The sequence below is a fragment of the Genypterus blacodes genome, unplaced genomic scaffold (genome assembly GCF_046128005.1).
Source record: "Genypterus blacodes isolate CSIRO-AG114 ecotype Tasmania unplaced genomic scaffold, CSIRO-AGI_Gbla_v1 ptg000067l_1, whole genome shotgun sequence".
Classification (NCBI taxonomy): domain Eukaryota; kingdom Metazoa; phylum Chordata; class Actinopteri; order Ophidiiformes; family Ophidiidae; genus Genypterus; species Genypterus blacodes.
Window position 1 is genome coordinate 6,561,337 of NW_027466879.1, and position 16,164 is coordinate 6,577,500.

General features: G+C 41.5%; 4 protein-coding genes across 9 annotated transcripts in view; 2 read left to right on the forward strand and 2 right to left on the reverse strand.

Moving 5' to 3' along the window:
- Positions 1–1,817, reverse strand: part of herc1 (HECT and RLD domain containing E3 ubiquitin protein ligase family member 1) — a 43,864-nt gene extending 42,047 nt beyond the window's left edge. For 4 of the 5 annotated variants that reach the window (XM_076155523.1, XM_076155522.1, XM_076155521.1 and 1 more), the window contains exon 1: positions 1,508–1,817. The gene's annotated coding sequence lies outside the window, so the exon portion shown is untranslated. The remainder of the gene's footprint in view (positions 1–1,507) is intronic. The other variant, XM_076155524.1, reaches the window with a different exon arrangement.
- A 300-nt stretch (positions 1,818–2,117) lies between these two features.
- On the reverse strand, positions 2,118–8,298 carry dapk2a (death-associated protein kinase 2a). 2 transcript variants are annotated; one of them, XM_076155301.1, is made up of 9 exons: positions 8,216–8,298; positions 7,567–7,704; positions 5,828–6,049; positions 5,432–5,570; positions 4,699–4,828; positions 4,529–4,604; positions 4,298–4,450; positions 4,140–4,185; positions 2,118–3,945 (listed from the first exon to the last, which is right to left on the reverse strand). In XM_076155301.1, exons 2-9 carry the CDS (start codon positions 7,626–7,628, stop codon positions 3,286–3,288), a joined length of 1,488 nt encoding a protein of 495 aa, XP_076011416.1. In that variant the 5' UTR covers positions 7,629–7,704; positions 8,216–8,298; the 3' UTR covers positions 2,118–3,285. The 2 variants fall into 2 exon arrangements, with proteins under 2 accessions (XP_076011416.1, XP_076011415.1); XM_076155300.1 differs by having other exon boundaries at positions 4,298–4,604.
- Positions 8,299–9,640: 1,342 nt separating this feature from the next.
- Positions 9,641–13,854, forward strand: sh2d7 (SH2 domain containing 7). The gene is made up of 6 exons (XM_076155576.1): positions 9,641–9,881; positions 10,583–10,672; positions 10,755–10,920; positions 11,397–11,639; positions 11,984–12,643; positions 12,741–13,854. The coding sequence occupies exons 1-6, from the start codon at positions 9,730–9,732 to the stop codon at positions 12,780–12,782; spliced, it is 1,353 nt and encodes a 450-aa protein (XP_076011691.1). The 5' UTR covers positions 9,641–9,729; the 3' UTR covers positions 12,783–13,854.
- A 374-nt stretch (positions 13,855–14,228) lies between these two features.
- The window catches only part of rab11a (RAB11a, member RAS oncogene family), a 6,677-nt gene continuing 4,741 nt past the window's right edge, over positions 14,229–16,164 (forward strand). The window contains exons 1-2 of the mRNA XM_076155577.1: positions 14,229–14,380; positions 15,820–16,015. Of these exons, the coding sequence (XP_076011692.1) occupies positions 14,341–14,380; positions 15,820–16,015 (236 nt within the window). The 5' untranslated portion in view covers positions 14,229–14,340. The remainder of the gene's footprint in view (positions 14,381–15,819; positions 16,016–16,164) is intronic.

Sequence of the window (16,164 nt, forward strand, 5' to 3'; positions counted from 1 at the left end):
AACATCGCTGCACCCAACGTAGCAGCTCAGACATCTGTCATTCATACACTTGCTGCACTATCACCAGCAGCTGGTTGTAATGCTATAGGACAGCAATAACATCACTGTGAACATGAGGAAATGACTCATAACCAACGGAAGAGTTTATACCGAGTCAGAGAATATAGACGTCAAATGCTTCAATCATCAAAACAATGATACAATGAACCAAAATGTCAAACTCTAATGCAGACTGCAGGTCTCAACATGACATGTAGTTCGTTGCACAGAAACAGCAGAGGAAGTGACAATTACAGGTTTTCTGATGGCAATATTGAAACCTTTGAATGAGCAATGAATATGCCAAATAGTGCACTCAGACATTGAATCAAATCACAGACTGGCGCAAGGCTTGAATCTCACAAGTAAAATGCCAACTGTCTGAAAAATGTCCCAAAATGGGCACGGTTAAGTATAAAGTATCACTTCCTCATTAGAACAACCGAAAAATACAGCATGAAAGTCCTTCTTGACAAAATAAACCTTTTGGTGCTATCAAACACACCCTTTCCAATCAATCAACCATCCGTGGAGCTGTGAGTGTGTGTGCATGTGTGCGTTTTATTGTGAGTCTGGTGAATATTCACTGCATCTGGAGCCAAACAGCATCCTTTCTCTTTCTGTTCTGAGGCATACTTGTGTATTTTGGTAATTGCCTTCCTTTATATCTGCCCCCTGCTTATTCTGGAGATATGCAACTTCCCTCTCACGCTTTGCTTCTCTAACTACGTTGACAGTTTAAAATGGTTATGGGTGAACCGCTATCATTACAGGTAATCAGCATCGAGTAAACTAGGTAACGCTTGCAGGAGTGGCTGTGGCTGACACTGGTTTAGTTTTGAATCTGGTGTTGGCGTACAGTACAGTTAGCCTGCAGATAAGACTCGTTAGCTGCTACAATGACACAGCTGTGTTTCAAACACAGTGACCGGCTAACCTAAGTGTTGCTTGAGGTGCTATGAAAGACAGGTCGCTGTTGAAATGATGAGGCAATCTATTACAGTTACATAACACGGACAGCATTAAGAAAGGAAGTCACCAACACTCAATACCAGTAGTATATGAGAATCTTAAACGCTAGGCTAACTAGCTCCCGTGGCTAACGTTGCGTTAATGTTATTTTTGGCACCCAAAGCTTCCCTTGCATCAAAAACAGGAAGACGACTGTCAAGTAGCTAATGTTGTGTTTACGTTTGGCCAAGGATAGCGAAGCTCACATTAAGCAGCTACGGGTAAAATACCTAAACATTCTGGTTACACCCATACCACAGGTATGGCAAGTGAGCTAGTAAACAACCCACCTAACCCGGGTCGCAGCTAGCAACTGTGCTTGTTTTTGCTTTCATTTACATCATGTCTGCTAACCTATACGGAATTACATTAGCTAATCTGCTGTATCACAGTGTAAATCAGGTTAACGTTAGCTTGCTAGCTAGCAACAGTTCACAAGAATAAAAGCTTCGCTCACCAGCAACTGTCAAAGGCCTCCTCTTATTGGCTCGCTGCCTGCTCAGGACCGTAACTGTGCTTCATTGCACAATCATGAACAGATCAATGTCCTCACGCATTGATAACGTTACTTTGAAAGGAGACAGAGACGCGCGTGGACATCCATGCCTCCGCGCGCTACTCACTCACAGACCTTCCTTCCACTGCAATGAAGCCAAGCAGCAGCTGTCTACTCGGCCCAGCCCCTCAGCGAGCCCCAGCCCCGGGCTCTGACGCTAGACCTGTGCGCCTGTCTCTCTGTCTACCGTTTGCCTGTCTGTCTGTTCTGTCAGCTTGTCAAACCCGCTTTCATCCGTATTCAGTTGTTTGTCACGCAGTCGGTCTTGCTTGTCTGTCCTATCTGTCACTCTGTTCATCTGCCCCCCGCCCCTTCTGTCTTTCTGTCCATGTCTGTCCTGTTTCTCTCTGTGTGTTTATGTTCTGCACTGATCCCATACATCGCCTATAGTTTGCGGTTCAATCCACACTCCGCACAGTCAGTAATGGGTTCACTGTACAACAATTTCAGCCAAAACCCCCCTTTTAAACTCCAAGACATACATTATGACAAATGACATAAAATTACTCAGTTTAAAAAAGTTTCATATTTAATTGTTGGCATTTCATTATTATATTTCAAATGAAGTAAACATTTCATTGTTGGCATGATATTAGTCGTGGGGTTATCTTAGTCATGCAGAGACCGCAGTGAACACTGCAGTTGTCAACGTATCTCAAAACCAGATCCAATTTTGCAGTCATGTTCACAAACAAAAAACACCATAATTCATCTCATCAGAGTTTCAGTCTCACTTCTCTCTCTGCAGTCAGATGTTTTTCACAACAGGATTCTAGAATAGCTGGTTTTCACACAAAGTGCAGGTTTCAAGTGTGATAAGCCAATAAGTCAGAGAAAAAACAGACACATGTGTTGATTACAGATAATACATACTTCAAGAGGACATCCCTTGCAACCTTGTAATCTATCTGTAGTGGCACGTCTTGCTCCCTTCTCTGTATTGATGTGTCACTTCCTAGAGTAGCCTTGCAGAGACTAGGACACTTTACTTTTTATTGTTTAATTAGAAAATGAAAATTTACAGTCTCTGAAGCTTCTTAAATAAACAATTGTGATGTCATCAAATTAACAACCTGATGTAATCAAACTAAATTATAATAATGATATCACCTTTATACATTACTAATGTAACTGCCGATAATGTTGGTATCCTCGAGGGTCTTCTTCTTTGGGTGTGTGTGTGTGTGTCAAGCAAGGCACTTCTTCTGTTCATTTTTCACAAACCATATTTGCCAGTGATGAAGCTTAGACATAACATTATGGAAAATGTGTCCACTTAGCCTATACTATAATTATAATTACATTAAAATAACTATAATTATTGATGGGTAAAGTGGGTTAATCCTGTTTGAGTTTTCATTCAAATTGTTCAATACTTTGACTTGAATCATTACAATTAAATAAACAACAAACAAAACACACATGGTTTCCAGACAATCCATAGAATAACACCAATATAACTATTATCACAAACAAACTAAGTGAATGAAACACGCACTGCCTCTCTCTTTATTCACACTGACACAGATAACACAACAGTCTGGCACAGCTGACAAAAATGATACTGGCTTTTTAAACATCTTACCAGGCATTAGCAAAAGTCACCTCAATGTGTAAAAAATAAGCATTTCAGCATTATTTTAAAGTGTTAACAGTTTTTTCCTGTATGTGACTGAGCTTTATCTTTGCTGTCCAGTCTCAGTGAAGTCCAGGTTGATCCCAGATAGCAGCTCTCCTCCACATGAACGGTTTAGCAGCTCTTTCAGGGCCTCGTTCACATCGTTGTTGAAGACAGTGGCGAGGTTACAGTTTACAGAATACCCCCCGCTACTTCCATCCACCGGGAATGAACCCACCACGTCCTGCACCCATTTCAGCTCATTGCTAAGCTCCAGCCGCAGAGCATCAAAGTGGTTCTGTCTCTCCTGGTAGCGGTTGCTGATAGCGCTGAGGCTCGTGCTGAAAGCCTGCATGTCATCCTGCAGGCTCCTCTTCATGGCCTCCACTTTACGGAACTCGTAGCGGATTTGGGAGAGCTCGTGGCGCGCTCCTTCACTCTCTTCCTTATACCACGCCTCCTTTTCATTATATATAGAGACCATTGCGTCAATATCTTCTTGCAGAGAGTCGTGGACTGTTGCCAGACTGCAGAAAGAGCTTTCCATCTGGTCAATGTCCTCCACCACCTGGGCAAAGCGCTCAAAGTTTACATAGGTGTTGTTGGGTGGCATGCTTGAATGGGACTTGATAGTGTATTCCTTTAGACGCTTGGTTTTTAGCTGCCGCCGCTCCCGTTTCTTTGTCTCCTTGGCTTTATTTTCCTCCTTGTGTTCGTTGGACTTTAGGTTAAAGGAGAGGTGTAATTAGTGATTATGAATGAATAGAGTTGATGAATAGATTAGCAAGCATTGATACATATTGGTTGTGTAAATATGCTTTTGTTGTAATTGTGCATTTTTGTCCAACCATATCATTACTTTATGATGTCATACAGTATCTCTCCTCATTAAGAAGAAAATTCATTTCTCAGTACCTTGATCCATGGATGATTAAGAGCATCTTGAATTGTTAATCTTTTACTGTAAGAGAAAATGAATTACTGCACTGTCAACACCATGATCAAATGTATCAAGGAACAAATTTAATCTGGTCAAATGTGTCTCCTGCTCTCTAACATGCTTGAACTCTTACATTTTATCTTTCTCCAGCAACTGGCTGATGAACTTTTTGGCAAGTTCACTGGTATGGCAGAAGAACTCCTCATCAAACTCGTAATTAATGGCTGAAATGTTTCCTAGTGTGTCTTGCTTGGTCTCCCCCAGAAAAGGTGAAGCACCGCTCAGTCTGGAACACAACATTATTATCATTAACATATAGCAGAGGTGGAAATATGGCATTATGTTATTGTTGTGGTTCACTTGCAGGATGTAGGTGATGACACCGATGCTCCACATGTCGGCCTCTAATCCCAGAGGCTCATAGTTTACAATCTCTGGTGCTGAGATGACAGAGTTTAATCAGGCGAGTAATTAATTATCAAAACATAAAAGAACCAGAGTAAGGATAGAAAGTAGTGAATAAATATGTCTCACCCACAAACTCAGGAGTTCCAAAGATGTTTTTGAACTCAACCCCTGCTTCTATCTTGTGAGCAAGACCGAAATCAATGAGCTTGATTCTTGGCAATGGGACATTCTTGTCCAGGAGCATTATGTTTTCAGGCTAGAGAAGCAAAGGGAAACATTTACAGACAGACTGATGCAAGAACTTTTATAGATAGGACATAGACCAACTACTGCACTGCACATCATAAAGACCCTGCTTAAGTTTCGTTGACATGGCCACTGAATGACAATGACCTTTACATACTGGCCCCTATAAACACATGCTTGTTGTTGTGTTCAGGTATTGATGGAAAGCTCTGAAATTCAGTACTTATGAGTTGACAGCAAAAAATCATTGCAATCACACAAGGAAGGTCAACTTAACATTTGTTGCTTTTATGAGGAACACCTACACAACTTAACCATAGTTACTGTGTACATGTGTCTCCTTTTCTAGTTGTGCCACCTACTGGATCAAATGGAAACACAACATGTTTCCCTTGTGCTGTCTTTGATTAAATACACTATAAGAGTAAACAAACTTCAAGACTCATGTGAAAACAAAAACAACTTGGAGGGGGAGAGACAAATCGCACAATACAAATACGTTCAGTGACATTACACCCAACAACACAGCATTGAACCCTGAACCCTTTTTTCAACTGGCTCAACAAAAGGACAATTCTTACATGCAGCAACATGTGTCTATTTGTGGGCTGACCTTGAGATCAAAGTGGGCTATCTTTCTGGCATGGAGGTAGTTCACCCCCTCCAGGATTTGTTTGATGAATTGTGTGGCCTCTTCCTCACTCAGGGACTCTTTCTGGGCCAGGAAGTCAAACAGCTCTCCTCCAGAAACCCTGACACACACACACACACACACACACACACAAATCAGTACAAGTTTCGGAGATCTAAAACATCCTACTCAAAGAAGAAATTGTTTCATCTAGAGCAGTGGTTCTCAATCTAATCTAATCTGTTTCATCAGGTGTGTTTTGCCAATCGAGCTCTGGAGGGGACCAAACTCGTAATTCAGTGGACATTTGATATGCAAAACATCTGTTGTACATTCAGTATGTTGCCTGTAAGTCTTTGAGACACCTCTGATACTCACAGCTCCAGGATGAGCACCACATCTGTGCGGTTCTCATAGACGTCGTGCAGCGTTACGATGTTGGGGTGCTGAATCTGCTGCAGGATGTTCACCTCCCGCTCAATCTCCTCACGCCGTACTCCTCTAGAGCTGGCTATGGTCTGACGTTTCTTGATGAACTTGGCAGCATATTCCAGTCCTGTTGTTTTCTCTCTGCATTGCTTCACGATGGCAAACTGACCACTAGGACAAACAGGTCACGGGTCAGAGTCACGGTGATGTCACATTGTGTTTCCACCAGAATAACTTTAATTATCATTACATGTTTTCTGCGTCTTTCTCTCTTAGCCTGCCTCAGTCATTCATGATGACGAAATAAAATAGGATGGTGATACAATTATCATCTTTATATATTTTGTATCTCTTCATTTGTATGTTGTTGTTTAGAAATTGTGTGTCCCTCATTAGCTTTGAGTTTCAAAGTCCGACGGTGATTCAGTTTAACGCTAAAATATTTACCACTTACCACACAAGTCTATTTATAGGTTCAGAAATTCTACAGCAAACTGCGGCTGCACATGATAAGCCTCGCACTCCTATGTCACACACACACACACACACACACACACACACACACACACACACACACACACACTAAAATATATCCAAAGCTCCGTGTAGATCACTGGCTTTCATGCGACAATAAGCACAACCCAACACAATGATTTAATATTCAAAGGTTAGATGTTTTTCAGTTGGGTGGAATGATTTGTAAGGCAACACTCCACTTCCTCGTCCACAGCCTGTCTGGTAGCAGAGGTAGTCAGTGCTAAAGATAGACGACTCCTTTAAAAAGCAGCTGGACATGTGTCTGCCAGTTGTCTGTAACTAACACAACACAGAAACAAAAGTAAACCCAAATACAGGCTACTTTTAACAGTACCTTCTTGTATAGTTGGGATAATTTATCAGTCAGTCTCAGTCAAAGATGAAGCAGAACTCTCAACTCCTGTGATAAACCCAAAGAGAATGCAATTCGATATGTAGTGAAAGAACTTTGGTCACACCTGCTCTTTTCTTTGTCTTTAGGCCGGTGTATTATTACCTCTGCTAATTCAATCTGGGTCATGGGCCAAACAACATTAAAACACCTTTTGAAGAAGATCTGGGTCATAGTTTAAAAGTTATTAAAATGTTAGGCCATAGCCACCTCAAACTGCTTGTCCTGTGTTAACACTAGGTTGGACAGTGCAGCCAACATTTAAACCAAAACTCTTGCTACCAATGGATTTGGGTCATGATCTGTATCTGGTCTTCAGAAAAGCTATTTCTAATTGGAGCTGTAGTTATCCAAACAGACCCGGGTTCCTTGTATGCCACTGCCTTCATCATCTAGTTTACATCGTGCTTTTAATGTATCCTCAATACTGAGCTCACAAAACAGTCAATTTCTATTAATATTCCCTAAACCAATGAAGATAGAGATGTCATGTCCCTGAGATTCAGAGTCTCATGCTCTTTGGAGTGTGCTACCCAGGCTGTAAGTCAAGCTCTGTTGTATGAAAACTTGCTTTGGTTTATACAGTATATGAATGCTGATGCTGTTTGACATACTATTCCTTATACAGCTCACAACATACTCTAGGTTTACTGCTGATGCAAAAGATACTCAGCCACAATAACTGTGAAATATGAGACAGCTTATTTGCATAACCTAGTGAGGAGGTCAGTGAAAACAGATGTACATGCATGGGCTGTACCTTCCAAGCTCTTCACCAATTTTATAGAAATCCTCCACTTTCTGTTGCTTAAATAAGGCCATGGTCCCAGTCCTCTCCCCTGTTTGTAGTTAATACTGTATATAAGCCCACTATGCTGCTGGGTCAGTTGTCATCTCTCTGTAATGATAGATCACAGTTTGATTATTAATCACCTTGCTAAATATTAACTTCTTTAATAGCATAATTGTGCAAACTATGGTCATAATAATATTATATAATCAACAGCAGTGCAGCATACTAAAACAATAAACCACAAAGTTGCTGTTTACACACATTTAACTTGCAGAAATGATGCTACACACAAGTAATTCCTGTAGTGTAATCGACACTACACATCAACAGTGTGGAATTGTCCCAACGGTGAAACATATCCTGACATGGTAGGGTTGAGTAAAACATAGTTATGGAACTCATTTAAACTTCATGTTGAGTTTTGGAGTGACAGGACAATCACTCAAACATATCTACAATTCTTTATCTGACAGCCAACCGTCGAGACACATTTGTGTATCACCTAATTCAGACTTGAATCGATTTACTAGCCCGTAGAATAAGTGAAACACAAAATTGTGAGTGTTATCTATTGGCGTTAATACGTAACATGAAAGAAGTATCTGAAAGGTCTTACCGTGTTGAAAGTGTCATGCAGTGTGTGACAGCATGTCGCTCTGCTGATCGGAACAGACCAGGGAGCTTCTTACCACACATACTGTTCACCGGCTGTTCACCAGCAGAGGGCGCCTTACGGAATGTCATTTAAAGCTCTGCGACTTTTATATGACTATTTTCAGACGAGACAACAAAGAGGTGTGTGTGGTAAAACGCAGAAAGTACGTTTTGTTTTAGGTAATCCTCCGTCACCACAACACGTAACGCATTTTACACTGCAAATCCCATCGATCGCTGTTAGCTAAACCTACTAATAATGGCTCATGGCCCCCTGGGCCTCCATTTGCTCTCTGACCCCATCTGTCAACGCCACCTGTTGTGATCGGCGCGCGCGTGAGACTGACACCTGTCCTCGCGCGCCTCCCATTCATGTTGTTTTGGTTTGTCTCGCGCAGTTATTCCATCATTATTATTAAATCATACTTTTACTTTTATCTTTCTACCTGTTTATTTTATATCAATACCAAAATCCACTTCACTCTAATGATACGGTTTCCACTTTAATATACCAGTAACCACAATGACACAAACAATTATGATACAAAATCATTAACTCTATACAAACTAATACCCTTAAATACCAAAATAAGCCAAAGCAGACACACAAGGGGTACTTTAACAGTTTTTCGATGTTGAACAATTTGTACAAACAGGACGGACTGATACTAACTGTATAATTGATGTATACGTGTGTATGTAACAGTATATGTACAGTATGTATCTATATTTTATGTGTATTTACTGTGTACTGTGAAAATGTGGAATACTGTCGCATGATTTACTACAGTAAGTATAGAGAATTACAGTATAGTTGCTGGGTCAAAGCGACTGGGAAAAACTGTAACTAAGCTTACAGATTTTCATGGTTAGTGTTTGTTTAAATCTTCTCTATCAATGTTTTGTGCCTCTGTGGTTGTTGACAGTTTGCTAATTGCAGATATTATCAACAATATGTCATGTGAAAATGTTGCTGTCACTTGCAAATCCTCATCAATTTGCAAATAATGTAGATGATTATCAACCCCATCCAGTGGAACAAAGAAGCAGAATTTCTTGCTGTTTGGACACACACACACACACACACACACACACACACACACACACACACACACACACACATACTTAACTGTGTTCCCACTTACTTCGCCTACTAACTTTTTACATCTTTCATTCACAGAGTAACTGGTGCTTGAAATTCAGGGAAAGCAAAGAAATTGAAATGTAGAAAAGCAAACTATCATACTATCAGAGTTGAATTGAATCTGACAAGAGGAAGCAAGCAAGCAAAGCATAGCACCAGCTGAGACGGAAAAGCCAGGTGTAGATAAACCGATACAATGCAACAATTCAGACGAGAGATATTATGAGCCCAAATAGTCAAATGAGGCAGCTGGTCTTCCATTTGAGAGGCAAAGGCCATCAGAGCACAGGGTGTGCATGCCGCACTGCTGGGATCTCTGTTAACGTGCGAAGATGGAGAAAAAGCTGGGTGTTGACCTGCAGATGGAGATGTCTGACGGAGGCCTGAAGGAGCTGGTGCTGAGATGGTTCACTGAGACGCAGGCATCCATCATCCTGCACAACGGAAACTTCCCTGACTGGTTTCAAGGCTTCGCTGCTAGAAAGTAAGCACAACAGCAAGAGCATCAAGACAAATGTAACTTTCGGTAATCAGCTATAGAGGATTTAAAAGTCATAATCATTGACTTCGCTAATCGTGTTGTTATATGTTTTTTAGACAAGTAGGAACATTTCCCTTGTGTCAACAATTTGTTATCTGTAATAAATGATTCTGGCCTTTTACCAGAATGTCAGAATGTCAGTTGGAGGGACTTTCCAGATAAATTAAAGAGCTAAAACAGATGAAGGAAGTAGTCCAGAGGATCATATATACAAACTAAAGGGATTCTCACAGTCTGGCCATCCAAATGCCATTCTTATTATTGTCTTATTGCTCATCTATAATACATTACATATTTTTTATTAAGGATTAACAAGGGCATGGATTAGGATACAAGATGACTGGGTAATTCACTCTTTTTGTGCAGACTAGCCTTTAGTCAGAGGACCAGGTGAGTTGTGACGATCCGGACCTGGAACTTCCACCACTTCTTGATATAATTGTTATCAAACTTGTAATCCATCCAATAGTAACAGTGTGCTATTGCTCAGTGTTGGTGGATTTTTGTGCAATCTGAATGCCTTGTTGTTGGAGGTGAGAGGGGTAAAGAGATAACAGAGAGGTGATAACAGGCACAGCTATTTTTTTAAAAACCAATTTGCATGTGACGTTGTGAGATTGCTTCTGTCTGCCACCCTGCTGTAGGGATGCAGAAGATCTACTGAGAGATAAAGTTCTGGGCTCTTTTCTCATTCGTCTGAGCGATAAAGCCATCGGCTACATCCTCTCCTACAAGTGAGACAAATCAAATCTGGTGAAACTTATTAAAATACATCTTCACTGCCTTCATCTGCCTGTCCGTGCTTTTCCTCCAAAGGGGTTATGACAGATGCCGCCATTTTGTTATCACCCAGAACCAAGATGGGCTCTTTGTGGTGTCGGGAGACTGCCAGACCCACCGCAGCCTTACAGAGCTCATCCATCACTACAAGGTCAGCCCCATAGAGCCCTTTGGCGAGTGCCTGACCTCAAGCTGTCATGAGGTGAGAAGGGCCTGACGAGATGTGTGAGGTCAGGGAGATGGGTAAACTGCTATGGTGGTTGAAAACATAGGCAGAACTAACAAAATGCATTTACTAGGCACTTTAAAATTGCATGAATAATAATCAAGCCAAATTTTTCAATGAACTAAATAAAAACATACAAAAAATAAAAGTTTGACACTGATATTTTTATATTTTACACTTTGGCATTGCTCCTTTAATTATAGTAAATAAAGCATCAGAATGTTAGACTGATCAAAGACATCAAAAGTGTTACAGATACTGTGCAAACATTAAAGTATACAATACTACACATTATGCATTACATAAAGACTGAAGTGTTATACCATTTGGTTGGTGTAATTGTCTCCTATGTTGTTTATGACATGCCTCACCCGTTTCCCTTCGTCGGCTGAATTTCACCCAAGGCCTTCAACGTGAAGATAAGGTGACAATAACACTTCTTGTTTTTGCAGATAAATACAGATGAGCTCTATGATGTGGTGAGGCTCGACTCCACAGGCCTATCTGGAGTGAATGTCGATGCTCTACGGCGTCTGTGGGACCAGAAGACTGAGTGTGACACCAACCCTGGCAGCAACCAGAGATTTTCACAGCAAAATGACCTTCCCCCTGTGCTGCTGCCTGCACTGCCACAGAAATCCAAAACCAGAAAGCTGACAGGGACAGTGTCTGTAGGGGTGATGTCCCTTTCACCGGTATGATGGAAATTAAAACTAAGTGATTGGCTTTTACTGGAAAAAGACTACATGAGGGGATGAGGGTGTCTCAATACAACAGAGAAGTCTTCACACAACTAAAACTAAACTCACACAAAATACCTCAGCATCTACACCAATCAGTTTCCAAATTCACTTATTTGAACATATCCATTAAGTCAAGGCCACTTTCAACTCTCAGCTTTCAATGAAATACCAACATCACCACTAACTACACTTTTGGGTGTGTCATCAATATTAGGCTGCGTTGTTTTGTAGCACCTGTTTTATGTACACGTCTCTCAATGATGCAATTCTTATTCCTTTGGTATAATCTCTCACAGGTAGTGCCTCCAGTACCAAAAAGAGGCGTTCCTCTGAGCCACACCCTGAGTGAGACTTTGCCTGACACATCGTATACCATAGAAGTCCAAAGAGAGCTCAACAGAATGGAGAGAATGAAAGACAATGCAAAACCGCCGCAAATGGCTGACAGTGTCGAAGACTTGTCGTCATCTACTCCCTCTGACACAAGCCATCACCTTGATATGAGTACCATGGGTGTACTAGGGCTCCTGTTCTCAAAGCTGACACAGGGGGAGAGCAGGAGTAAATCTCTGCCCATACTGGACAACAACATACAGGAGGAGGACACCAACCAGATCAGCAACCCACAAGCGAAGAGGGTCACTTGCCAAACCTACTCCATCCACAAATCCAGGGATGGCGAGCAGCGTAACAACAGCAGGCACGAGCAGCAGGCTGACATGTGTGAAATGTCCAAGCCTAACCCACTCTACCACGCTGCTGAGGGTCACTGTTCAGTGCGGCAGGAGCACTACATGTATTCTGAGGTAACCCAGGGCCCGACGCCTCCCAGCCGCCGTCTACCTGATAACACCTATGAACAGATCCCTGGGGAGGGCGTGGAGATCCAGGGCAACACCTACGAGACACTGGAGGACTTCAAAACCAAAAAATCCAAATCCACCTGGGGGAAAGCTGTAAGTCAGACAGAGTGGCAGTGAGTGATGTCATTAAGAACGCAAAATATGTAGATCTGTAATGAGATTTCTAACATTTTCACTTTTCTGTTTTCAGAATATGAAACGGAAAATCCTTCCTGAGTCCGTGAAGAAATAAAAGCAATGAGACTTAACAAAAGCAAAGCAATAAGACCAGCTGACCCTCAGTGATTCTGTTCTGATTGGTACTTTAATGGCCCAAATCCAAGTATATGACAAGTTCTCACACTGTGTTTGGTCAGTAGTTAATACTAATTAATGTGCGCAGGTCCGAGCTGAGCTCAGTCACGTTCTGTACTTTCTCTCTCATTATCTTTCTAATTTCCCCCTCATCTCCCCTTGTCCCCCATGTTTTTTAAACCCTTCCTCATGCTGTGTGTTCTAATAAACATCCTGCTCCTCTTAATGATGTGCTGGAACTGCAAAATCCTTGAACTTCATTCACTTTACTTCCCTCCCATCTCTTTCCAAATCATTTATTCGTCTTCAGCAATGTGTTGGTCATTTAATCCATCTGTCACTGCACCTGTCCTCTGAGGAAGATGTGTCTCACCCTCTGAAAGGCCTCTCTCATTTATTTACAATTTGCTTCCTCTTCCCAACAGGCTGCTTGTCACTTCCTCCTTCGCATTTCATCCTCCTCTCACAACTCTTCCTTGATGGTATCCTTCATTCAGTATACCATCTGTACCTGGACACAAAACACAACTGCAGCTAATCAGGCTTTGGACCCTTTGTGTACAGCCTTCTAATGACATCTTTAGTCTGTAACTGTTGCACATTAATTTCCCTCTGGATAATAAACTTTTATCTTATCTTATCTTAATTTGTTATAACCTTTCCTTGAATTCATGACTATGTTGCTTAATTTTCCTAGCCCTGCATTTGATTTATTTGCTTGCACTGTAGCCTTTTTACTGTTGAACATATCTACAATTAAAGTTTATAAGCACATTACTGTTATTTTATTTTTTATTTAACATGTAGCACATAACACACACTTTGACTGTGCTCAAAGCAAGTATACACATGCATAAAAATACTGACTACAATATTACTTTGAACTTTATCCATCACACTTTCTTACAGCAGATGTGTAGATTTGGGTGCAAGTAATTACATCAGGAATAGCTGTATTCCATTTAGGCATACCAGTGTGTGAGGGCTCTGGATGGCCTGATCAAGAAATATAGAAATGACTTTAAAAAATAAAAAAGGTGAAAAAAAAGATTCATTGTTTGATTAAAATGCATGTTGGTGAAATGATTTACTGAAGAGTTAAATGCCAAAATCACAGTTGATGTTGTAGATTTGCAGATTCAGACGTAAGAAGGCTTGGACTGATGACTTCAGTATTTCTAAAATCTGGGACATGTGTGTGAGAGAAAGAGAATGAAACTCATTCATTTGAATGTGCAAAAATACTTCAGTAATTATATTAGTGTTACTTTGTGCCAGGCTCGGAACATCCATATGCCGGGCGGACACGTGTTCCTCCTTCTGTCCACTTGGTGGCGTAGTTTTCTTTGTGTGCCGTCAACAGAAGGCCACAGAAGAAGAGGAATTTACGGAAGTACCGTTTACAGATCCCCGTCAAGATTAAAATACACATCGCATTGTATTATTTACCTGATTACCGGATTAAAACCTTGGACTAGGCATTTCTCCACAACACGATGGGCACTAGAGATGACGAATATGATTACTTGTTCAAAGGTAAATAGATATGTACGGTGTTTGTATGGATGCTGCTCGCTGACTGGCCCTTTTCGGTTAGTTGACGTTAGCTAGACAACAGGCCCGCTGGAAGCTCTCTTGCTAACTTAGCTGTCTGAACCTTTGTGTCTCTGTGGCCTTTTTTCTACTGACATCGTTCAATCTTCTTATCCGCAATTTGTTTATTTTACATGTATCACCAGTAGATCACTCTTAACGCTCAATGATGGAAATCAAATCCTCACTTCTGCAATTTGCGTGAACGAACACGAAACGGTCTGGACCAATGGTTAGCGTGTAGCTTGTGTTAGCTGGCTGTCAGTGCCGCGGACACACCTTTAACGTTATCGAAACATTTTCCAGAGGTCCAGATCGCCGGGAAGAGCCGATCGGGGGGAAATAAACACGTCAATCAATAATCTGCCACACTCGGGCCTGTTTACAGTGACACGAACAGCTGACTAGCACATGTTAGCGCCATTGTATGTTGTAGAAGTGTTTTTGTTAACATCGCTAAGATAGCTGCTAAAAATCAAACTACTGCCTGTGTGTTTAACCTCAACATGTTTCAGAACAAACGTCTCAGTTGTTACGGTGGTTTTAACGTTAATAATCATAAATGGATAGATGACATTAATACAGATTTCTGGAATAAGTCGTTTTTAATGTTGTATATTTTCCTACAAATGACAAACTGGACTTACAAGAGCCGATATTCACACACTGGATGTTAATATTAATAATAATATATGTTGACGATTTACAACTGTCTTTGACAAAACTACACGGCTCAGAAAAATGTAGCTAACATTTAAATCACGCAACGGAACTTGATGGAGGTATGATTCAAGTTGAAAATATTTCCTGATGGACATTTTTCTAATTTGATGAGAACAAAATGACGTGACAGCGGGCAATAGGAACCAACAATCATCAACATTCTGAGGGCGGGATTCAAAATCACAAAAAAAAAAAAAATCAAAGTGAAAGAATAGAAATCCCCAAGCTTCCCACCAGCCACACACACACACACACACACACACACACAGACACACACACACCATCATGCTGGATGATGTCACAGGCAACACAAAGGAGCACATACCGCTCCTTTCTGCTGGATTGATGTCTTTTCTTACGGCCCTGTCCAGCTCTCCTTGGTGTCTCCTCCATGACTGTGACTGGAGCTGGACTTCCTGTGAGACCTGAGAAGAATCAGGCGGGAAGGAGTAGAAGAGAGAGAGCTGTGGTCTGTTGCCACCACATGCAAAGCCATTTAGTTTTTGGGGGGTTGTCTTGTCTTTGAAATGGATTCCTTATCACTTGTGTGCTTCCTAATTGCACAGATTTTCTCTCCCTGAAGTTGAGCTGACTTGGTGTTTAGACTGTAATGTAAACACATCTTCCCTTCATCTTTCCTGTTTCCTGTTGTGTTTCAGTGGTGCTGATTGGTGACTCGGGTGTGGGAAAGAGTAACCTCCTGTCCCGCTTCACCCGCAATGAGTTCAACCTGGAGAGTAAGAGCACCATCGGGGTGGAGTTTGCTACACGCAGCATCCAGGTGGACGGCAAGACGGTGAAAGCCCAAATCTGGGACACAGCTGGTCAGGAGCGCTACCGTGCCATCACATCAGCGTGAGTAACACACACACACACACACACACACACACACACACACACACACACACACACACACACACACACACACACACACACCAGGACCTGAGCTGCTTCGTCTCTCAGTAACAGAAAAGTGTGGCTTATAAGTGTGTGTGTCCAACTGC

What these genes read in the sequence shown, in the direction of transcription:
- dapk2a (XM_076155300.1), bottom strand. Translation starts at nt 7,628, where the DNA reads ATGGCCTTATTTAAGCAACAGAAAGTGGAGGATTTCTATAAAATTGGT. An exon ending in ATTGGTGAAGAGCTTGGAAG is followed by an intron (nt 6,050 to 7,566) that starts GTACAGCCCATG and finishes TGTTTGTCCTAG; the next exon opens with TGGTCAGTTTGCCATCGTGA. An exon ending in GTGGTGCTCATCCTGGAGCT is followed by an intron (nt 5,571 to 5,827) that starts GTGAGTATCAGA and finishes TGTGTGTGTCAG; the next exon opens with GGTTTCTGGAGGAGAGCTGT.
- sh2d7 (XM_076155576.1), top strand. Translation starts at nt 9,730, where the DNA reads ATGGAGAAAAAGCTGGGTGTTGACCTGCAGATGGAGATGTCTGACGGA. An exon ending in GGGTGATGTCCCTTTCACCG is followed by an intron (nt 11,640 to 11,983) that starts GTATGATGGAAA and finishes AATCTCTCACAG; the next exon opens with GTAGTGCCTCCAGTACCAAA. An exon ending in AATCCACCTGGGGGAAAGCT is followed by an intron (nt 12,644 to 12,740) that starts GTAAGTCAGACA and finishes TTCTGTTTTCAG; the next exon opens with AATATGAAACGGAAAATCCT.